Source organism: Balaenoptera borealis, assembly GCF_965194805.1.
Source record: "Balaenoptera borealis genome assembly, chromosome: X".
NCBI lineage: Eukaryota > Metazoa > Chordata > Mammalia > Artiodactyla > Balaenopteridae > Balaenoptera > Balaenoptera borealis.
In genome coordinates, this window is record NC_138881.1 from 103,199,317 (window position 1) to 103,223,938 (window position 24,622).

A 24,622-nucleotide genomic window follows, 5' to 3' on the forward strand; every position below is an offset into this window, starting at 1 on the left:
TTTCAGTTTTTCACCATTGAGAACGATGCTGGCTGCGGGTTTATCATATGTGGCCATTATTATGTTGAGGTAATTTCCCTCTATGCCTACATTCTGGAGGGTTTTTATCATAAATGGGTGTTGAATTTTGTCGAAAGGTTTTTCTGCATCTATTGAGATAATCATATGGTGTCTCTCCTTCAATTTGTTAATATGGTGTATCATGTTGATTGATTTGCGTATATTGAAGAATCCTTGCATTCCTGGGATGAACCCCACTTGATCATAGTGTATGATACTTTTAATGTGCTGTTGGATTCTGTTTGCTAGTATTTTGTTGAGGATTTTTGCATCTATGTTCATCAGTGATATTGGCCTGTAGTTTTCTTTCTTTGTGACATCTTTGTCTGGTTTTGGTATCAGGGCGATGGTGGCCTTGTAGAATGAGTTTGGGGGTGTTCCTCCCTCTACTATATTTTGGAAGAGTTTGAGAAGGATAAGTGTTAGCTCTTCTCTAAATGTTTGATAGAATTCGCCTGTGAAGCCATCTGGTCCTGGGCTTTTGTTTGTTGGAAGATGTTTAATCACAGTCTCAATTTCAGTGCTTGTGATTGGTTTGTTTATATTTTCTATTTCTGCCTGGTTCAGTCTTAGAAGGTTGTGCTTTTCTCAGAATTTGTCCATTTCTTTCAGGTTGTCCATTTTATTGGCATATAGTTGCTTGTAGTAATCTCTCCTGATCCTTTGTATTTCTGCAGTGTCAGTTGTTACTTCTTTTTCATTTCTAATTCTTTTGATTTGAGTCTTCTTCCTTTTTTTCTTGAAGAGTCTGGCTAATGGTTAATCAATTTTGTTTATCTTCTCAAAGAACCAGCTTTTAGTTTTATTGATCTTTGCTACTGTTTCCTTCATTTCTTTCTGATCTGATCTTTATGATTTCTTTCCTTCTGCTAACTTTGGGGTTTTTTTGTTCTTCTTTCTCTAATTGCTTTAGGTATAATGTTAGGTTGTTTATTTGAGACGTTTCTTGTCTCTTGAGGTAGGATTGTATTGCTATAAACTTCCCTCTTAGAACTACTTTTGCTGTATCCCATAGGTTTTGGTCTGTCGTGTTTTCATTGTCATTTGTTTCTAGGTATTTTTTCATTTTCTCTTTGATTTCTTCAGTGATCTCTTGGTTACTTAGTAGTGTATTGTTTAGCCTCCATGTGTTTGTATTTTTTACAGTTTTTTTTCCTGTAATTGATATCTAGTCTCATAGCGTTGTGGTCAGAAAAGATACTTGATACGATTTCAATTTTCTTAAATTTCCCAAGGCTTTATTTGTGACCCAAGATATGATCTATCCTGGAGAATATTCCATGAGCACATGAGAAGAAAGTGTATTCTGTTGTTTTGGGATGGAATTTCCTATAAATATCAATTAAGGCCATCTTGTTTAATGTATCATTTAAAGCTCATGTTTCCTTATTTATTTTCATTTTGGTTGATCTGTCTATTGGTGAAAGTGGGGTGTTAAAATCTCCTACTATTATTGTGTTACTGTCAATTTCCCCTTTTATGGCTGTTAGCATTTGCCTTATGTATTGAAGTGCTCCTATGTTGGGTACATAAATATGTACAGTTGTTATATCTTCTTCTTGGATTGGTCCCTTGATCATTATGTAGTATCCTTCTTTGTCTCTTGTAATGGTCTTTATTTTAAAGTCTATTTTGTCTGATATGAGAATTGCTACTCCAGCTTTCTTTTGATTTCCATTTGCATGGAATATGGTTTTCCATCCCCTCACTTTCAGTCTGTATGTGTCCCTAGGTCTGAAGTGGGTCTCTTGTAAACAGCATGTATACAGGTCCTGTTTTTGTATCCATTCAGCCACTCTATGTCTTTTGATTGGAGCATTTAATGCATTTACATTTAAGGTAATTATCAATACGTATGTTCCTATTACCATTTTCTTAATTGTTTTGGGTTTGTTATTGTAGGTCTTTTCCTTCTCTTGTGTTTCCTGCCTAGAGAAGTTCCTTTAGCATTTGTTGTAAAGCTGGTTTGGTGGTGCTGAATTCTCTCAGCTTTTGCTTGTCTGTAAAGGTTTTAATTTCTACGTCAAATCTGAATGAGATCCTTGCTGGGTAGAGTAATCTTGGTTGTACGTTTTTCCCTTTCATCACTTTAAATATGTCCTGCCACTCCCTTCTGGCTTGCAGAGTTTCTGCTGAAAGATCAGCTATTAACCTTATGGGGATTCCCTTGTATGTTAATTGTTGCTTTTCCCTTGCTGCTTTTAATATTTTTTCTTTGTATTTAATTTTTGATAGTTTGATTAATATGTGTTTTGGCGTGTTTCTCCTTCGATTTATCCTGTATGGGACTCTCTGTGCTTCCTGGACTTGATTGACTATTTTCTTTCCCACATTAGGGAAGTTTTCAACTATAATCTCTTCAAATATTTTCTCAGACCCTTTCTTTTTCTCTTCTTCTTCTGGGACCCCTTTAATTTGAATGTTGATGTGTTTAATGTTGTCCCGGAGGTCTCTGAGACTGTCCTCAATTCTTTTCATTCCTTTTTCTTTATTCTGCTCTGCAGCAGTTATTTCCACTATTTTATATTCCAGGCCACTTATCCGTTCTTCTGCCTCAGTTATTCTTCTATTGATTCCTTCTAGAATATTTTTAATTTCATGTATTGTGTTGTTCATCATTGTTTGTTTGCACTTTAGTTCTTCTAGGTCCTTGTTAAACATTTCTTGCATTTTCTCCATCCTGTTTCCAAGATTTTGGATCATTTTTACTATCATTACTCTGAATTCTTTTACAAGTAGACTGCCTATTTCCTCCTCATTTGTTTGGTCTGGTGGGTTTTTACCTTGCTCCTTCATCTGCTGTGTATTTCTCTGTCTTCTCTTTTTTCTTAACTTACTGTGTTTGGGGTTTCCTTTTTGCAGGCTGCAGGTTCTTAGTTCTCGTTGTTTTTGGTGTCTGCCCCAGTGGGTAAGGTTGGTTCAGTGGGTTGTATAGGTTTCCTGGTGGAGGGGACCGGTGCCTGTGTTCTGGTGGATGAAGCTGGACCTCATCTTTCTGGTGGGCAGGACTGTTTCCGGTGGTGTGTTTTGGGGTGTCTGTGAACTTATTATGACTTTAGGCCGCCTCTCTGTTAATGGGTGGGGTTGTGTTCCTGTCTTGCTAGTTGTTTGGCATAGGGCGCCCAGCACTGGAGCTTGCTGGTCGTTGAGTGGAGCTGGGTCTTAGCGTTGAGACAGAGATCTCTGGGAGAGCTCTCACCAATTGATATTACGTGGGGCAAGGATGTCTCTGGTGTTCCTATATCCTGAACTCAGCTCTCCCACCTCAGAGGCTCAGGCCTGACACCTGGCCAGAGCATCAAGACCCTGTCAGCCACATGGCTTTTGGGAAGTCTGAGGTCTTCTGCCAGCGTTCTGTAGATTTTCCGTAGGAGTTGTTCCACATGTAGGTGTATTTTTGATGTATTTGCGAGGAGGAAGATGATCTCCATGTCTTACTCCTCTGCCATCTTGAAGGTCCTCCTAAAGGGTATTTTTTAAAGTTTAGTTTAAATATAGCAAAGATGCCCTGTGTGATTTCATGACCAGTATTATTCAGCGAACGCTTTCTTCATAAATAGAAGTAAAATTCAACCTAGTCCTTGCTGAATTTTCATAAATTCTTAATTACTGGGATTCAAAATAATGAGGCCTCATTGCACATTTCTGAAGAAGGATTTTCAAATACTTTAATCTTTTCCTTCCTATGTTTATTTCTTAATCTCATGCTTTGGCCCACCATGTGCCCTCAACTCCCACCGAAGCAGAGAGCACATTGAAAACCCACACAAAAATGTAAATCTGAGAAATAAATATGTGTGGTTGGTTTAAAAAGAGTAAGAATTAACATTTAAAGCAATGGTAATTTACTCTGATCTGTAATTTTGAGCTCCTGTGCTGAAATTGCTCATTTGGAAATTACCAAGTGCTTGGGTCTCATTTGTGATCTTCTTCCTGCATACACCCAGCACACAAAGGAGTCGTAATGACCGGCTGAGTCACTGCTGCCATCTCCCCGAAGCGTGTTCTCCAAATGTCAATACCATTTTCTATGGTGCAGTGAAGAAGATTCCCAACCATAACCTGCTTAAAGTACAGGGTGAGCCTGAGGTGGCACAGAACCTGGAAAGTGTTCAGAGGGCAGCACAATCATCCTCCATTCTCTACTCCTCCAGTAGTCAAATTATTAGGACACAGATCATTTTGGTCTTGGCAAGCATCCGCATTACCCACTCCCATTAGTCATTACCTAAATACAAACGGAAAACAATTTAAATTTAATGGGGCAAAAGGAGCTGCTTTTGACCATATCCCAATAAAATGATGTCTATACCTGATGAAATTATACTCGGATTATGAATTCATACCAGAAGCAAAAATATAGACATGATGTAATATTAGAGACATGAATACTCTAAAAGACCAGTACATACGAAATCCCTGTGCTCTTCTGTGGTTCATACAGATATACTGTTCTTTCCAACTTCTCAAACCCTGACTCCAAAAAGGTTACCCAAAACTCAAGCATCAGATCTTTTCTCTTTCCCATGCAGGATAGATCCAGAGTGTTAGTAGTTAATGCTGTCTGATATAAATTAACTAAAAAGGAACCGAGAATCTCTAATCAAATGAATTGAGAAAGGGGAAGAACTTAGGAAGGCTTAATATGATTGAACTTTTTCATAATACTGTGAACAAAGAAACAGTACGATACCTTTGTTATAGACTGTTTTTGTCAGGTTTTCTGAGAGTTATATTGCTTGGGAAGCATAATTTACCTTGTTGGATAGTCGTATCCATGTAAGGATAAGTCATATTATAATCAGGTTCTATCTCTACCAAAGCTATTTCTAATTCTGAAGATTGTTGTTGTGGAAGATGAAAGAAATGAGCTTCAACCACAGTAGGACAGATTGTGGCCAGAAATAAGAAAGAAGCTACTGGCATTCATTCCATAAATATTTTGATAATGCCTGTCAATAAAAACAATTAGGTACTTAATTCAGTTGTGATTGCTTAAGTACAGGCTTGATAAACACCTAGCCCGGTGCCCAAAAGTTGAAGAATCTTCTTTCCTTTCAATCAGGATAGAGATGCCAACTGTCTGGAAGGTTAAGGCTGAGGTTATGAGTAAGCCTGCTGTCCACAGTGGATAAGATTCAAGGGGACCCAATAGACTGTGCATAAAAACTCAGTAGAACCTTTAATACCTATGGAAAGATTTTTAAAAGAAAAAATAATCAATGTAGCTGTTTTCCCTCCATTCAGGATTTTCCATCCTCCAAGCGATTATGGAAGCAGCAGTGCAAAACAACTGGCAAGTGACAGCAAGGTCTGTGGGAAACATAAAGGACGTCCAAGAATTCAGGCGCATCATTGAAGAAATGGACAGGAGGCAGGAAAAGCGATACTTGATTGACTGCGAAGTTGAAAGGATTAACACAATTTTGGAACAGGTACGTTTGAGATTTATTCCACGCCCAGCCAACCTGTTAAATCATCAACCTGAGGCAGTTCCCATATCTGCTAGTAAATTAAGTAGCCAACAGACTAAACTTGCCAACAGTTTTGATAGTCTCTCTAATCCTTTTTTCCTCCCCAGTGGCTGCAGAAAAGGAGAGAGAGAAATAAAAGAAAATCCAAGCTGTTGAAAATTGCATACCATGATTAATCTGGTAGTCTCTGCAATTTAATGCTACTTATCAGATAAACACACCCTTTCACACCTCTGTTTCACAGATAGCTGACTATTTCAAAGTAATCCCCTTCCTTTCGACACCTTCCTCCCAGCAAGGAACAGACAAGGGATTAGGCAGGGCAGAAGGGTAGGGTTTTTGTTTCAGGGGCCTAGTTGCAAAGTATCAGAGCAGTATTCACTAGGTTTGAATTTGTGGATATTTTTGAAGAATATCCCTCTGGTTTGAAAGAGAGAGCAAGAGAGAATGAATGAGAATATGTATATATATAATTGCAGACCATTTTTAAAGTAAGATGGCATATGAGAAAAAAATGTCTATGGTTTTTAAAATGTGAAAAAGCATCAGACTGGGGAAAAATACAATTCAATGGACCAAAATATATTCATTATTAATCTTGGATATTTAAATTTAAGACTGAAACATATTAGAAGAGTTGTTTTACCCTAAGCCAGATGGATATTCTGTTTGGAGTAAAGAGTCAAATAGAAATGTGGTGAAAGTTTATTATTTTCCTTAGAAGTCTGTTTGCCAGTTAATAACAAAGTGCCTATGCTGCCATAAACAAAACTGTAAGGGAAACGTTTCCATTCTAATTCGATCCCAGTGTACCTAGGGGCCAAAACAACTTCAGAGATTGAAATTATAGTGAGCAGCCATTGCTTGGGAGAGCTGTTTTATAGCAAATTAAATATTAACAATTTGTCAGATATGCCCCCATAAGAAGAGAATGCAAAAAAAAAAAAAACACCAGTAAGAAAAGGGAAGGGAGGGGATGGGAGAGAAGAAAAACGAGGGAGGGAGGGAGGGAGGGAGGGAGGAAGGAAGGAAGGAAGGAAGGAAGGAAGGAAGGAAGGAAGGAAGGAAGGAAGGAAGGAAGGAAGCACTGACTCTGCATCACAGAGATACAAAGCTGTCCCCATCTCTAGTGAATCAACCTCACAAAAAATCTAGAGCACTAGCCTGGCTAAATCAAATTTCCCAACTAACATTCTCTTAAGCTCCCCAAATGATACACCCCTCCCTTCCAAAAGAAAAAAAAAACTGCCTTTGATTTTCTTAGATCTTGAAAGTGAAGAATCAGGTCAGTGATGTTGGTATATGTACTACATGCCCTCTAAAATTTTATACCAAAATAGCCTCTTAGTGGGTGACCTACTTAATAGCCTAAAGCAGAGGAACATCCTCCTTGTCATACTTTGTTTTCCTTCTTTTGTGCTACTGACTTAGGCTTCTTGAATAGTGTACATTCTGATAAATCTTTGGGGTTTTATAGGACCTTATACTGGAGTCTGGAATTTTTCAGCATGACGTAGTAGAAAAAGCAGTGGGTAGAGCTGTGAATTCGATATAGCTGTGGGATCTTGGGCACTTAAAATATCTATGCCTCCGTTGTGTCATCTACATAACGGGCAATAAAATTTGCTCTTCCTCACATGATTGCTATCATTGCTTTGAAAAGCATAAAATGCTATAGAAAAAAATCATTATTACTAAACATATTCAGGAAAACTAAACTAACATTATTCGAAAACCCTGTCCTCTCTTTTTTTTTAAAAAAAAACATCTTTAATGGAGTATAATTGCTTTACAATGGTGTGTTAGTTTCTGCTTTATAACAAAGTGAATCAGTTATACATATACATATGTCCCCATATCTCTTCCCTCTTGCGTCTCCCTCCCTCCCACCCTCCCTATCTCACCCCTCTAGGTGGTCACAAAGCACAGAGCTGATCTCCCTGTGCCATGTGGCTGCTTCCCACTAGCTATCGATTTTACATTTGGTAGTGTATATATGTCCATGCCACTCTCTCACTTTGTCACAGCTTACCCTTCCCCCTCCCTCTATCCTCAAGTCCATTCTCTAGTAGGTCTGTGTCTTTATTCCCGTCTTGCCACTAGGTTCTTCATGACCTTTTTTTTTTTTTCCTTAGATTCCATATATATGTTAGCATACTGTATTTGTTTTTCTCTTTCTGACTTACTTCACTCTGTATGACAGACTCTAACTCCATCCACCTCACTACAAATAACTCAATTTCGTTTCTTTTTATGGCTGAGTAATATTCCATTGTATATATGTGCCACATCTTCTTTATCCATTCATCCGATGATGGACACTTAGGTTGCTTCCATGTCCTGGCTATTGTAAATAGAGCTGCAATGAACATTTTGGTACATGACTCTTTTTGAAGTATGGTTTTCTCAGGGTATATGCCCAGTAGTGGGATTGCTGGGTCGTATGGTAGCTCTATTTTTAGTTTTTTAAGGAACCTCCATACTGTTCTCCATAGTGCCTGTATCAATATACCTTCCCACCAACAGTGCAAGAGGGTTCCCTTTTCTCCACACCCTCTCCAGCATTTACTGTTTGTAGATTTTTTGATGATGGCCATTCTGACTGGGGTGAGGTGATACCTCATTGTAGTTTTGATTTGCATTTCTCTAATGATTAGTGACATTGAGCATTCTTTCATGTGTTTGTTGGCAACCTGTGTATCTTCTTTGGAGAAATGTCTATTTAGGTCTTCTGCCCATTTTTGGATTGGGTTGTTTGTTTTTTTGATATTGAGCTGCATGAGCTGCTTGTATATTGTGGAGATTAATCCTTTGTCAGTTGTTTCGTTTGCAAATATTTTCTCCCATTCTGAGGGTTGTCTTTTCGCCTTGTTTATGGTTTCCTTTGCTGTGCAAAAGCTTTTAAGTTTCATTAGGTCCCATTTGTTCATTTTTGTTTTTATTTCCATTTCCCTAGGAGGTGGGTCAGAAACGGTCTGGCTGTGATTTATATCATAGAATGTTCTGCCTATGTTTTCCTCTAAGAGTTTTACAGTGTCTGGCCTTACATTTAGGTCTTTAATCCATTTTGAGTTTATTTTTGTGTATGGTGTTAAGGAGTGTCTTAATTTCATTCTTTTACATGTAGCTGTCCAGTTTTCCCAGCACCACTTATTGAAGAGGCTGTCTTTTCTCCACTGTATATGCTTGCCTCCTTTATCAAAGATAAGGTGACCATATGTGTGTGGGTTTATCTCTGGGCTTTCTATCCTGTTCCATTGATCTATATTTCTGTTTTTGTGCCAGTACCATACTGTCTTGATTACTGTAGCTTTGTAGTATACTCTGAAGTCAGGGAGCCTGATTCCTCCAGCTCCATTTTTCTTTCTCAGGATTGCTTTGGCAATTCGGGGTCTTTTGTGTTTCCATACAAATTGTGAAATGTTTTGTTCTAGTTCTGTGAAAAATGCCATTGGTACTTTGATAGGGATTGAACTGAATCTGTAGATTGCTTTGGGTAGTAGAGTCATTTTCACAATGTTGATTCTTCCAATCCAAGAACGTGGTATATCTCTCCATCTCTTTGGATCATCTTTAATCTCTTTCATTAGTGTCTTATAGTTTTCTGCATACAGGTCTTTTGTCTCCTTAGGTAGGTTTATTCCTAGATATCTTATTCTTTTTGTTGCAATGGTAAATGGGAGTGTTTTCTTAATTTCACTTTCAGATTTTTCATCATTAGTGTATAGGAATGCAAGAGATTTTTGTGCATTAATTTTATATCCTGCTACTTTACCAAATTCATTGATTAGCTCTAGTAGTTTTCTGGTAGCATCTTTAGGATTCTCTATGTATAATATCATGTCATTTGCAAACAGTGACAGCTTTACTTCTTCTTTTCCGATCTGGATTCCTTTTATTTCTTTTTCTTCTCTGATTGCTGTGGCTAAAACTTCCAAAACTATGTTGAATAATAGTGGTGAGAGTGGGCAACCTTGTCTTGTTCCTGATCTTAGTGGAAATGGTTTCAGTTTTTCACCATTGAGGACGATGTTGGCTGTGGGTTTGTCATATATGGCCTTTATTATGTTCAGGTAATTTCCCTCTATGCCTAATTTCTGGAGGGTTTTTATCATAAATGGGTGTTGAATTTTGTCTAAAGCTTTCTCTGCATCTATTGAGATGATCATATGGTTTTTATCCTTCAATTTGTTAATATGGTGTATCACGTTGATTGATTTGCATATATTGAAGAATCCTTGCATTCCTGGGATAAACCACACTTGATCATGGTGTATGATCCTTTTAATATGCTGTTGGATTCTGTTTGCTAGTATTTTGTTGAGGATTTTTGCATCTATGTTCATCAGAGATATTGGCCTGTAATTTTCTTTCTTTGTGACATCTTTGTCTGGTTTTGGTATCAGGGTGATGGTGGCCTCATAGAGTGAGTTGGGGAGTGTTCCTCCCTCTGCTATATTTTGGAAGAGTTTGAGAAGGATAGGTGTTAGCTCTTCTCTAAATGTTTGATAGAATTCACCTGTGAAGCCATCTGGTCCTGGGCTTTTGTTTGTTGGAAGATTTTTAATCACAGTTTCAATTTCGGTGCTTGTGACTGGTCTGTTCATATTTTGTAGTTCTTCCTGGTTCTGTCCCGGAAGGTTGTGCATTTGTAAGAATATGTCCATTTCTTCCAGGTTGTCCATTTTATTGGCATATAGTTGCTTGTATTAATCTCTCATGATCCTTTGTATTTCTGCAGTGTCAGTTGTTACTCCTCCTTTTTCATTTCTAATTCTTGATTTGAGTCTTCTCTCTTTTAGTCTTGATGAGTCTGGCTAATGGTTTATCAATTTTGTTTATCTTCTCAAAGAACCAGCTTTTAGTTTTATTGATCTTTGCTATTGTTTCCTCATTTCTTTTTCATTTATTTCTGATCTGATCTTTATGATTTCTTTCCTTCTGCTACCTTTGGGGTGTTTTTTTCTTCTCTCTCTAATTGCTTTAGGTGTAAGGTTAGGTTGTTTATTTGAGATGTTTCTTGTTTCTTGAGGTAGGATTGTATTGCTATAAACTTCCCTCTTAGAACTGCTTTTGCTGCATCCCATAGGATTTGGGTCATCGTGTTTTCATTGTGATTTTTTTCTAGGTATTTTTTGATTTCCTCTTTGATTTCTTCAGTAATCTCTTGGTTATTAAGTAGTGTATTGTTTAGCCTCTATGTATTTGTATTTTTTACAGATTTTTTCCTGAAATTGATATATAGTTTCATAGCATTGTGGTTGGAAAAGATACTTGATACGATTTCAATTTTCTTAAATTTACCAAGGCTTGAGTTGTGACCCAAGATATGATCTATCCTGGAGAATGTTTCATGAGCACTTGAGAAGAATGTGTATTCTGTTGTTTTTGGATGGAATGTCCTATAAATATCAATTAAGGCCATTTTGTTTAATGTATCATTTAAAGCTTTTGTTTCCTTATTTATTTTCATTTTGGATGATCTGTCCATTGGTGAAAGTGGGGTGTTGAAGTCCCCTACTATGATTGAGTTACTGTCGATTTCCCCTTTTATGGCTGTTAGTATTTGCCTTATGTATTGAGGTGCTCCTATGTTGGGTGCATAAATATTTACAATTGTTGTATCTTCTTCTTGGATTGATCCCTTGATCATTACATAATGTCCTTCTTTGTCTCTTGAAATAGTCTTTGTTTTAAAGTCTATTTTGTCTGATATGAGAATTGCTACTCCAGCTTTCTTTTGATTTCCATTTGCATGGAATATCTTTTTCCATCACCCTCACTTTCAGTCTGTATGTGTCCCTAGGTCTGAAGTGGGTCTCTTGTAGACAGCATATATACGGGTCTTGTTTTTGTATCCATTCAGCTAGTCTATGTCTTTTGGTGGGAGCATTTAATCCATTTACATTTAAGGTAATTATCGATAGGTATGTTCCTATTACCATTTTCGTAATTGTTTTGGGTTTGTTATTGTAGGTGTTTTCCTTCTCTTGTGTTTCCTGCCTAGAGAAGTTCCTTTAGCATTTTTTGTAAAGCTGGTTTTGTGGTGCTGAATTCTCTTAGCTTTTGCTTGTCTGTAAAGGTTTTAATTTCTACGTCAAATCTGAATGAGATCCTTGCTGGGTAGAGTAATCTTGGTTGTAGGTTTTTCTCCTTCATCACTTTAAATATGTCCTGCCACTCCCTTCTGGCTTGCAGAGTTTCTGCTGAAAGATCAGCTGTTAACCTTATGGGGATTCCCTTGTGTGTTATTTGTTGTTTTTCCCTTGCTGCTTTTAATATTTATTCTTTGTATTTAATTTTTGATAGTTTGATTAATATGTGTCTTGGCGTGTTTCTCCTTCGATTTATCCTGTATGGGACTTTCTGTGCTTCCTGGACTTGATTGACTATTTCCTTTCCCATATTAGGGAAGTTTTCAACTATAATCTCTTCAAATATTTTCTCAGTCCCTTTCGTTTTCTCTTCTTCTTCTGGGACCCCTATAATTCGAATGTTGGTGTGTTTAATGTTGTCTCAGATGTCTCTGGGACTGTCCTCAATTCTTTTCTTTCTTTTATCTTTATTCTGGTCTGGAGTAGTTATTTCCACTATTTTATCTTCCAGGTCACTTATCCGTTCTTCTGCCTCAGTTATTCTGCTATTGATCCCTTCTAGAGAATGTTTAGTTTCGTTTATTGTGTTGTTCATCACTGTTTGTTTGCTCTTTAGTTCTTCTAGGTCCTTGTTAAACGTTTCTTGTATTTTCTCCATTCTATTTCCAAGATTTTGGATCATCTTTACTATCATTACTCTGAATTCTTTTTCAGGTAGACTGCCTCTTTCCTCTTCATTTGTTAGCTCTGGTGGGCTTTTGCCTTGATCCGTCATCTTCTGTGTGTTTTTCTGCCTTCTCATTTTGCTTAACTTACTGTGTTTGGGGTCTCCTTTTCGCAGGCTGCAGGTTCTTAGTTCCCGTTGTTTTTGGTGTCTGCCCCCAGTGGGTAAGGTTCGTTCAGTGGGTCATGTAGGCTTCCTAGTGAAGGGGACTAGTGCCTGTGTTCTGGTGGATGAGGCTGGATCTTGTCTTTCTGGTGGGCAGGTCCGCGTCTGGAGGTGTGTTTTGGGGTGTCTGTGACCTTATTATGATTTTAGGCAGCCTCTCTGCTAATGGATGGGGCTGTGTTTCTGTCTTGCTAGTTGTTTGGCATAGGGTGTCCAGCACTGTAGCTTGCTGGTCCTTGAGTGGAGCTGGGTCTTGACATTGAGATGGAGATCTCTGGGAGATTTTCGCTGTTTGATATTATGTGGAGCCGGGAGGTCTCTTGTGGACCAGTGTCCTGAACTTGGCTCTCCCACCTCAGAGGCACAGCCCTGACGCCTGGCTGGAGCACCAGGAACCTGTCATCCACATGGCTCAGAATAAAAGGGAGAAAAAAACGAAAGAAAGAAAGAAAGAAGAAGATAAAATAAAATAAAGTAAAATAAAATAAAGTAAAATAAAATAAACTTATTAAAATAAAAAATAATTATTAAAAAAATTTTTTAAGTAATAAAAAAAAAGAAAGAAGAGAGCAACCAAACCAAAAATCAATCCACCAATGATAACAAGTGCTATAAACTATACCAAAAAAAAAAAAAACAACAAAAAAACGGACAGACAGAACGCTACGACAAGTGGTGAAAGCAAAGCTATACAGACAAAATCACACACAGAAGCATACACAGACACACTCCCAAAAAGAGAAAAAGGGGAAAAAATATATATATCATTGATCCCAAAGTCCACCTCCTCAATTTGGGATGATTCGTTGTCTATTCAGGTATTCCACAGATGTAGGTACATCAAGTTGATTGTGGAGATTTAATCCGCTGCTCCTGAGGCTGCTGGGAGAGATTTCCCTTTCTATTCTTTGTTCGCACAGCTCCCGGGGTTCAGCTTTGGATTTGGACCTGCCTCTGCGTGTAGGTCGCCTGAGGGCGTCTGTTCTTCGCTCACACAGGACGGCGTTAAAGGAGCAGCTGATTCCGGGGCTCTGGCTCACTCAGGCCAGGGGGAGGGAGGGGTACGGATGCGGGGCGAGCCTGCGGCGGCAGAGGCCGGCATGACGTTGCACCAGCCTGAGGCGCGCCGTGCATTCTCCCGGGGAAGTTGTCCCTGGATCACGGGACCCTGGCCATGGCGGGCTGCACCGGCTCCCGGGAGGGGAGGTGTGGAGAGTGACCTGTGCTCGCACACAGGCTTCTTGGTGGCACAGCAGCAGCCTTAGCGTCTCATGCCCGTCTCTGGGGCCTGCGCTGATAGCCACGGCTCGCGCCCATCTCTGGATCTCCTTTAAGCGGCGCTCTGAATCCCCTCTCCTCACGCACCAGGAAACAAAGGGGCAAGAAAAAGTCTCTTGCCTCTTCGGCAGCTCCTGACTTTTTCCCGGACTCCCTCCCTGCTAGCTGTGGCGCACTTACCCCCTTCAGGCTGTGTTCACGCCACCAACCCCAGTCCTCTCCCTGCGATCCGACCCGAAGCCCGAGCCTCAGCTCCCAGCCCCCGCCCGCCCCGGCGGGTGAGCAGACAAGCCTCTCGGGCTGGTGAGTGCTGGTCGGCGCCGAGCCTCTGTGCGGGAATCTCTCCGCTTTGCCCTCCGCATCCCTGTTGCTGTGCTCTCCTCCGTGGCTCCAAAGCTTCCCCCGTCTGACACCCACAGTCTCCTCCCCGAAGGGGCTTCCTAGTGTGTGGAAACTTTTCCTCCTTCACAGCTCCCTCCCAGTGGTGTAGGTCCTGTCCCTATTCTTTTGTCTCTGTTTTTTCTTTTTTCTTTTGCCCTACCCAGGTACGTGGGGAGTTTCTTGCCTTTTGGGAGGTCTGAGGTCTTCTGCCAGCGTTCAGTAGGTGTTCTGTAGGAGCTGTTCCACATGTAGATGTATTTCTGATGTATTTGTGGGGAGGAAGGTGATCTCCACGTCTTACTCTTCCACCGTCTTGAAGCTAACTCCCTGTCCTCTCTTTTAATGTCTCACTATCTTCCTTTCTTCCGTATGCACATTCACAGCATCTCTCATAATACTTTCTATACAATTTTTCAGGGAACATTGTTCAACGAAAAGTTTTAACAACATTCAAGTAAGGCTAGAGAGTTAATTTCACTTATTCTTTCCCCTCTTTCAAAAAATTGTCATAAAACTATCTACTCATGATTGCTTTCTTCACCATTTAAGGAATTTCTACTAGGCCATTAAGTACTGTGAGGTAGGAATCATGTTTGTCTTGTTCACTATTGTATATTCAGTGTCCAGTAGAGTACCTGGCACACCGTGTTGGATGGAAAGATGGATGGGTGGATGAATGGATAGATGGATGATTATTGAACAAGCACATTTCAGTAAGTTCTACTGTGATTTTGCTGTGCTGCCAACAAAAGGCAAAATGGTGCCCACCGCCACATGATGTGATTATTAAAGTACACATTTTCTCAAAGGTTTAAGACGGTAGCTCTGTGCTCAAGCTTGTTCTGATATCATGAATTTGCCAAAATTTATTTCTTTATATAAAAATAGATTTCTCATTAAATGAATTATTAAAAGCAACAAATTCAACATAATATTTCTTTAGAGTAAACATTTTTAAAAATAAATTGACTACTAAGATACAGAGATACCCACTTTTTCTTATTGGTTCCCAACGATTCTTGACAAACTTATTCACTATACAGATTCTAGTTAGAAAGATAACATTTATAACTCAGATAGTATCAAATCCTCCCCAAAAATGCTCCCATCCTCCAAAGGTATTTTCAACTTTGAGTTTATTCTCATGGAAGGAAACTTCTATAGTCTCCCATAAAATGATACTTCGTGCCACTATTTGAGGTAGGAGAACCTGTTACACCACTACAACCCTATTCCCTATAGATGAGATTGTCATAAAGTAAATTCATATTGTATTCTATATCTAATGGTGTTAATGCAAAGACCTCAATATGGTACAATTTTTCAAATATAAGCAGGTTTTCAATATACTACTATATAGCATAACCTCCTCATTTCATGATTTAAGTTCTAATTTTCCCTATGAATGTTCAAACATTTATGGGGTAAATCAAAATTATTCCAATGTTTCTTTCCAAAGCTCTTTTTTTTTTTTATCTCTTTCAATTCTTCAGACCACAGCAGGAAAAAAGATTCAATTAGGTGCTATTCTGTCTTTACTATTTCTCCTTAACAGTTAATCTATGAGGAAATTATTCCAAACTTATAGCTGCAAGAATTAACACACAAAGGGCAGAGCCAGAGACAGTTGAAACCATGAAGGGTTGTCAGAATTCACAGAGAATATTTAGAAAGTGCAGATCTTGAATCCAAGAATTAAGAGCAATTTCCATAGGAAGATTTAGGTGTCCTAGGAAGAATGAACCATTGACATGACCTGATACAGCATTCCTATCACTGTATTGTATTCATGAGGCCCTCCCCACTGGTGGACAGCTGCCCTACTTCAATGACCAACCTAAACATTCACTTTTGAAAAAGTTGCCTCTCACAGAGTTATCTACCCATGACTGAATAGATCCTCCATCCCAGTGGTGTGTCTACCTGTGGACAGCTTTTGAAGGTCAGGCCCCATAAAATGAATGGCTCTGTTGGATGTTTAATATTTATCTGCATGGATTCTGTCACTTACTAGCTGTGTGACCTAGAGCCAGTTACTTAACTCTCTGAGCCTCCATTTCCTGGTTGTAAAATGGAAATGATAACTGTACCCCAATGAGTTAATATATGCAAAGCATTCAGAAAAGTTCCTGACACATAGTGTTTACATCGTGCTTTGATGCTAAACAAAGGGTTTTCACATAGATTATTTCATTTGAGCCTCACTATGGGAGGCAGGCAGGGCAGATGTGTTTATCCTAAATTTACAGATGATAAATTGATGCTTAGAGACATTTAGATGATTTGCCCAAATGTGGCTCTCTGCCCAATCCTAGTAAGTGGCAGAGCAAGGACGAAACTCAAGTCTTCTGACTCCTAGTCCAGTGCTCTTATGCCTGCACTACACCATCTTCCTTAATTTTAAGTCATTTATTAAATATTTAGCCAATGCCAAACCCTAGATTAGGCCCGCTCATCAGGTTACATCTTAGAACAACTGAAAAGCGATTGGACAAGATTCTGAGAAGCTCAGCAAAAAAGGATAAAAGCATTAGAAAATAGGGCCTATGAGGAAAGGCTAAATGAGCTGGGGTTGTTTAGCCTGGTGAAAGAGAGCCAAGAGGCAGTTTAATCACTATCCTCAAGTATAAAGAGTTATCATAAAGAGAGCACTGACCAACCGTTCTGCAGGCCTAAGGACAGTACCAGAGCGAATGAGCTTAACTAGACTAGGGAGAGAGTCAGCATGAGAAAGTACTCATTACAAGGAGAGAGGAAACTGGAGGAAAGTAAAATCTCACCAGCTAGGGAAGAAGTGAGAGAGTGGCATGGACATACATACACTACCAAATGTAAAATAGATAGTTAGTGGGAAGCAGCCGCATAGCACAGGGAGATCAGCTCGGTGCTTTGTGACCACCTAGAGGGTTGGGATAGGGAGGGTGGGAGAGAGACGCAAGAGGGAGGGGATATGGGGATATATGTATACATACAGCTGATTCACTTTGTTATACAACAGAAACTAACACAACATTGTAAAGCAATTATACTCCAATAAAGATGTTAAAAAAAAAAAATCTCACCAGCTAGGGCTATATGAATGTGAGGCCATTCTGAATTAGAATAGTCAGATCTAGAACAGTTTTAAGATTGTTTTCAGGAATATACAAATATTCCAAGTTAATCTTCTGTGTTGATAAGTAAATATCCTTATAGAAGACTTATTTTATTAAATAGTTAACAATATTTCCTAATTGCCTATTCATTGGATATATTTTCCCTGTTTTTTTTTGGCTGCACCACGCAGCATGTGGGATCTTAGTTCCCCCGCCAGGGCCAGGGATTGAACCCGTGCACCCCACCCTCAACCCCGCGCCTGCAGTGGAAGCGCAGTGTCTTAACCACTGGACAGCCAGGGAAGTCCTCCCCTTCGGTCTTTACCATGTTTTTATTTTTTCCATAGATAATTCAAAGGTAAGTCTCAGCATAGCCCCTGCTTGAATTATAGCATATGCAAACTTAATGGAGTCCAAACCAATATGTTTCAATGTGCTGTACAGAAAAAATATAGAACGTCTGATTTCCCCTAGAAATATTTCAAGCTAAAATCACCTCCTCATGGAAAGTAGTGCTTCTTAAGGACAGAATCCTGAAGCAGGTCAATCTCTTAGGTTCCTTTCATTTGACCTTGACTGTCACTTCAAAAACAGTCATTTTAAGAAACGAAACATCCAAGTTAGTAAGTCAAGTTTCTAAAGATGACAGTTTAAACCAGATGAACAATATTAGGGGCCCTTGTAAAGTATGAGGCTATAACACAAAGGACACACTGCTTGCTCCAAAATACGTCTAGCGCTTTGGGTCACTTACAGCGCTGTTGCCAATGGCTAGACCTCAGTCAAGTGAAATAAAAATGTTAGGGGCTTATGTCCTCTCCTTGCTTCACCTTCCACTCAGCACCTACTGGTACTGTCCAGTTCCTCTCCCCTTTTTGCTCCCACTCTGTCTCAGCCCTTACTCTCAATGATCCTTGTACAACATTGAGCTGACTTGCCAGTCCATATGACGGTTTGAGGGTATCCTCTTCTCTTCCTGGAACGTTGTGTGGTACGGTTGAATAAACACAAACTTGGGAATCAAACAGACGTGACTTCAAATCGTAGCTCCCTCACCTCCCTGTTGCATGACACTGAGGAAAGTGACAATTTTTTGAGGCTCAATTTTCTCATCTTAAAAGACTATTCCGGGGCTTCCCTGGTGGCGCAGTGGTTGAGAATCTGCCTGCCAATGCAGGGGACACGGGTTCGAGCCCTGGTCTGGGAAGATCCCACATGCCGTGGAGCCACTGGGCCCGTGAGCCACAATTGCTGAGCCTGCGCGTCTGGAGCCTGTGCCCCGCAACAAGAGAGGCCGCGATAGTGAGAGGCCCACACACCGCGATGAAGAGTGGCCCCCGCTCGCCACAACGAGAGAAAGCCCTCGCACAGAAACGGAGACCCAACACTGCCATAAATAAATAAATAAATAAATAATTTAAAGTTAATGTCTAATATGAAAGAGATAAAAGTGAACTAAAAAAAAAAATAGTGTTAAAAAGACTATTCCACTACCTTCCCTTCATGGGATCCTCATGAATTGGGAGGATCAAACAAGGTAGCATGGGGAGAGCACCTAGCACGGGGCTTGGCGCCCAGTAGGCACTTAATAACTGGTGACCATAGCTATTTGCTCATGAGCGGTAGGGTTTTGTGCTTATGAAGATGAGTTATTTAGGGGCTGTTGTTCAAGAACAGTGTCCTCATGGATCTTCCAAGATATCAGCTCAGTCTAAGGTCTTACCATGAGAACAGAGTCTAAGACTTGAGCTATGCTGAGTTCTCACTAATATGTTTAGCATGCTAGACAACCTGGTTTTTCTCCAATGTAACATTGGGTAAGACACATTGATTGATAAGCCCAAGGACTATCTGAGAATTAACTAGATTTTTCGGCGTCACTTAAAATAATTAAAGACACTACAGCCTTGAGCTACATATGACAACTGGGCATTTTTAATAACAAATACGTATTAAGTGCTTACAGTGTTCCAGATACTATTTTAATCAATGTGGGCGGATATGTGCCCGTTTCTATATCTCATGTGAGTTAATCCTCATATTAGCCCCAAAAGGCAGATGGGAATATTATCTCCATTTAACAGATGAAGGAATTGAGACTTAGAGGTCATACGGCTAATAATCGGTGGAGCTAGAGCTTGAACCCAGGGAATCTGGCTCCAAATGCTGTTAATCACTACACTAATCAGCCCTGCATCTGACAGAGGTTTTCAATCGGAGTAGATTCAACCAGAGGTTATAAGGGATAAACATCCTGATGAAGCCTGGGGCAGCAGCTTTGTTTACAACAAGCATTGTTAAACAACAAGAATTTCACAGATGTTTTCTCCACTTGACAAGGATCCATATTCCATTAACACACGGAATTGAAAATGTGCCCCTTAAACCTACCCAGGTTCATTTACTTGTGTTGCCAAAACAATCTAACTATGCAATGGGCTCTACAAGAGTAGGAGTAAATTGTGAGGGGTGCTTTCTCAGAGTGATATGTAAGTACAACTAGAATTTCCATCTGCGTGCATTCATGCTCAGATAAAGAACCACAGTCTTCATTATTTTACCAAAAACTGCCCTAGGGGTTGCGCATTTCCTCCTTCCCTTACTAGGGAATAACTTGAATGTAACTGGCAAAGTCCGGAAGGTACAATTCCCCTTCCCTCCATTAACTCCTGGAAAAGCAAGCATAAAATAAGACTGGTTCTGGGAAAGCATAAATGCCCATAGGATAAGTATTTGGGGTGGGTGCTCAGCTTTTCTGGGCCACTAGACTTGAGCACCCAGTATCACCCTTAAACCCAGGTGATAAGGACTACTGCCTTGAGCTCCATGCTTTAGAGGCCCCCTGATGTCATAAACACTGGAACGCAAAGACGTTTTTTTCTCTTTGGTCTTCAGAGTTTTTGAAAGGTTAGTAGCTGGTTGAACATCATGGGGAGAAAGGAAAAGGACACATAAGCCAAACTGGGCTCCCAGATCAGAGCAAAAAGGCACATGGCGTCAAGGGCAGGGGCAGTGAAGGAGAAAATGACAACACATGCCATAGGAAACCAGAGAAAAATGGCTAATTTTGTTTAAAATTGGCCTCCCCAAATCACTCTAAGTGAAGGGGTTTGACAGATAAGTTTTTCCAGATAACTGCACTCCCTCCCTGTATGCTACTTGAATGATACAGTTTTGGAAGACATATAGAATTGCTCGGCAACCCCAAGTCAGAAGAGTGAGCCGTTGGGATGGGGGAGCTTACTGTCCTTGGCTTCTTGGAGAACTTGACGGGTCCACACCATCCTGGTTTCAGGTAGATCCAGTGTTCACCCAGGAGTTCTGAGCCCTGGGCCCAGCTGCCACCTCATCCTGCCCTACCCTGCCCCAACAGGGTATATGAGATAGAGAATCTCATGTGTGTGTCCTCAGGAAAATGAAACTCAAGAACTGAGAGACTGATTTCCCATAAGCGCCTAATTTACAGACCTCCAAGCCTTATCTCCCGACAATGAACACCCGCCAAGGATCTCCTACCGTCCTCAAGCCAGTGAACTTACTGCTTGTGCCCTGGTTGGACAGGTTCCCCTCTTGTGCCCCCCTCTTTGTACTCCTTGCCCATAAATGCAGCCCACCCCAAACCCTCAACACATTCCTCTGTAGCTTGCTACAGTTTGTATTTCCTGAACCGCAGTTTCTCTACTATTTCCAAAGAAACTCAATTTCTGGTAGTTTGAGCTTACCTCAGTTTACCTCTTTAGTTAGGTTGACAGGTGGATACACAGACCAGGCCAAGGCATATCCTGCTTTTGGACTTTGTAACATTTAGGTGTATGGTATGCAGTCCTCCATTTGTACTCTTGCTGTGGGACCCAAAAATGTTAGGGGCGAGCCTGCTCCTATCTCTCTCATGGCCTAAAAACATAAATGCCCCTGTCAAAATGTCCAATTTGTTCCTGGAGAGGAGGGTTTTCTGAATAGCCTCATTCAGTGTGAATGTAGCGCTTCCAATCACCTATCGTGATTTTGCCTGGTGAGGCAGGGTTGAGGAGGGGTGCTTTTGCCCAGTAATGGAATCTCTGACTAGCTTAAATGCTAGGGAAAGTTAATCAAGTATCTGGTAGAACTGGGATAGAGAGTGAACCGGGAGATTTTTATCCTGCTTCTTTCTCTCAGGGGTGGGTACAAGCTACTCCAGAGAATCTTCCTGATGCTCTTGCATTTTTTGCTTTATTCCATAGATATTCCCTTTCACCCTATCCAAAGTCAAAAAAAGAAGATGGACATGGTTAGGGGACATGGTTAGGATAAATTAGAGGTCTGAAGGGGCAGCGACAGAGAAGTAAGTTACTCAAATTTCTCCTCCTCCTTTCTGTGCCCATTGCCACAATCCACCGTATGTCTGGTCAGATCCTTTTCAACACTAGAAGTTGTCTAAGAAAGATTCTCTATACTTAGCATTCCAAAGTTCTTCTAGAGACCTGCTTTCAGAGGCGTGGTTAGAAGCTGAGACTTAAACCCTTTTCCACCACCACGTAGTAGTGGTTCTATACTTCACACTTAGGTCTATGTCCTCCATGATATTCACATTATATGGTGGGCTGCATACTAGATAGGAGACAGTACAGCTACACTGGAGACCCCCTGAACCAAAGCAGGATGCCATTTATTTACCAGCCTGTGTCTACAGGTGGACTGAAGGAGACGTCTTTCAGAATCTTCAAAAGACAAACATAGGTAAGGGATTTGGCAGATGTTACTTACCTGGATTTCAAAGGGCAATCTGAGGCCATACCCGCATGATAGAGAAACAAGATGCCATACAGAATAGGACCTCTTGGAGTGGATAAAATTGCCTAGCTACCTAAGAAATCACTGCACAATCACGAAAGAGGCAACTCACGAAAAAGCAGGAAGGCAAAGGTATCAGACCTCTAGAACAGGTATTATAATTTACAAGGAAAATTTCCCAGACAAGGGCCAGTCAACTGTTCTGAGATTAACATCACACAAGGGCTTGTATTCAGAGTACTATACTGGGCACTATTAGGAGAAACAAAATTTCTCTTTCTTTCTTTCCTTTTTTAAAATTTGTAACAGCCCCTAGCAAGGTGAATCAAGTTAGAGAACAACACCTCACCAAATGTAAAATAATATAATAAAGTCTAGGTACGTATATGCTGTAGAATAAAAGGAATTAGAAAAGCCTGCAGCTTATTTTTGTATATGAGTAAACTACTCATAAAATGTGAGGTCAAAGGCTTTCTAAGACCTATGCCTCTCCATCTTCTTCTCCCAGGCACATGTTAAGGCCCATTTGTAAAAAAAGAGATCCCATTCCTCTTTGCTTTCCCTGCTCCCCAGTCTGCTAATGGGCATGCTTCCAGACATAGATGAATACACAGCCAAGCATACCCACTGGCCTTCCTTCATCTCTTACTGTATGTTACTAGATGTACCATTTCCTTCCCCACCTCCAGCCATTCCAGGTTTCTCTCTATAAGTTGGTTGCCTCATTCATCCCTTTCAGGGACCCTTTTTCTTACCTCACCAATCACGGTGTCCAGTGGTCTCTATTTCTTACCCTAATGACGTGGTGATTTAATCCTATTACTTAACATATCTCAGACTACCCTAATAAACATTTTGAAGCAAAGATGCACCCCAAAATTGCATAACAGTGTTCCAAAAGCAAAACCTATGGTTGGATTTCTTAAAGATGCTCACTGCAGATGTGGTTTCTCTGAAGTCCAGCCTACCGTTCTCCAGACCCTAAGTGAGTAGGACCCTGTACTTGCAGTAAAAACCTTCAACATGTTAGGTGATTTTAACACTCACTGGCAGCCTTAAATAAACTTGTTCCCTAAAATGCAAAGATATTTATCCTAAGAGTTAGTAGCAGACGTCAGTATTCTATATTTAGAGATTTTAATCTCTGGCTTATTAAAAAGGACGGTCTGATTCTCTGGTCATACTTCACACTAGACTGCCTTCGTGAATATTTAGAAGCAAATCCCCTCTGGGAAAATAAAGAGAAAAAACTCATTCAAGATCGTTACTTTGAAACAGCAAGACTCTTGTTTACTTCAGATGCTAGACACTTTGGTCTCAAAAAAGAAATGCTCCTGTTCAACCAACAGTTCCCTCCCCTTCTCCCATTTCTAAAAATTGTGATACCTCATTATTTGCTTGATTATTTCCCATGCGGTTTAGAGGTTTTACTTTACAAAATAAATGCAAATTCAAATAAATTTTCATTAGGGAACCTCATGAGAGTCCTTGGGATGACTGGAAACATCCTGGAGTTTTATAAGGCAGAGTACGGAAGTCTTGAGGCAGGAGACCTAGGTGCTAGCCCCAAGCTGTATGACTTCGAAAAGTCACCCTATCGCTCTGTGCCTCCATTTCCTAAAGTGTAAAAATGAATGTGTTGAATATGATGGTCCCTTCCCATTCCAACAGGCTATGATTCCCAGCGCTGTGAAAAACAAGGTAAGAGATTCAATTCAAGAACTGCGGATTGAGTCCTGACCCGTTTTACCATACCCAGTGCTAGATATGGTGGGAGGGGGAAAGGACAGGTCTTCCATGCTACAGTAGTAGGGGTGATAAGGCAACGCAATAATTCTGGAAGGCAGAGTATGATAAGTATCTAAAAATGTGTGAATCAACTTTCCTGCTTTCTCAGATTTCCAGGCCAGTGACCATCACTGAATGTTTCTTTGCTGACTGAGAATCTTGCTCAGATGCCCTGTGCACATAGAAAAGTATAGTAGATTGCAGTAAAGATTTATTAAATCAAAAGACCTTCTCTCCCACCCATTAACACCAACATTTTAGGACCAAGGCTGGTACCTTATTCTAAAATTATAAAAATATGAACCAATTCAAATGGAAAAATAAAATACAAATACCCTCCTTTGTTTTGAGTTAATCCCATCACTTAGATCAAGTGAGACCTCAGATCCATTCTTTAAAAAAAATAGAAAGAAAGGAAACATTAACCATAGATAACTATTTTACCCCTCCACAGGCAATGAATATGTTTTCAATTGGCACGGGAGGAAAACACCCTGACACCTGTTCCTTTGTATGGCTGACACTGTGAGTGTCCCAGTTAAGCCTCTGCAGGCACCGAGAGGTTGACAAGGTCCTGTGGGTTAGCGTTACTGGCTTGTAAACATTAATGAATTTCTTAGAATCATCATCCAGCTTTATTAGGAAAATTTCCCAGATTAAGAGCAACAAAAATATAGCAATTAGAAGGTTCATCACACAGCTGCCTGATTACAGGAGTCTTGTCCTAGATTCTAACAGATGCTGTAACAAACAGTTTCATAAGGGCTGCAAGAACCACAGTTTACAACAGCA

General features: G+C 40.1%; 1 protein-coding gene across 4 annotated transcripts in view; it reads left to right on the forward strand.

Annotated features, from left to right (window-relative positions):
• Nucleotides 1-24,622, forward strand: part of GRIA3 (glutamate ionotropic receptor AMPA type subunit 3) — a 296,361-nt gene that overhangs the window by 137,843 nt on the left and 133,896 nt on the right. For all 4 annotated transcript variants that reach the window (XM_082377107.1, XM_082377105.1, XM_082377106.1 and 1 more), the window contains exon 4: nucleotides 5,308-5,495. In XM_082377107.1, the coding sequence (XP_082233233.1) occupies nucleotides 5,308-5,495 (188 nt within the window). The remainder of the gene's footprint in view (nucleotides 1-5,307; nucleotides 5,496-24,622) is intronic.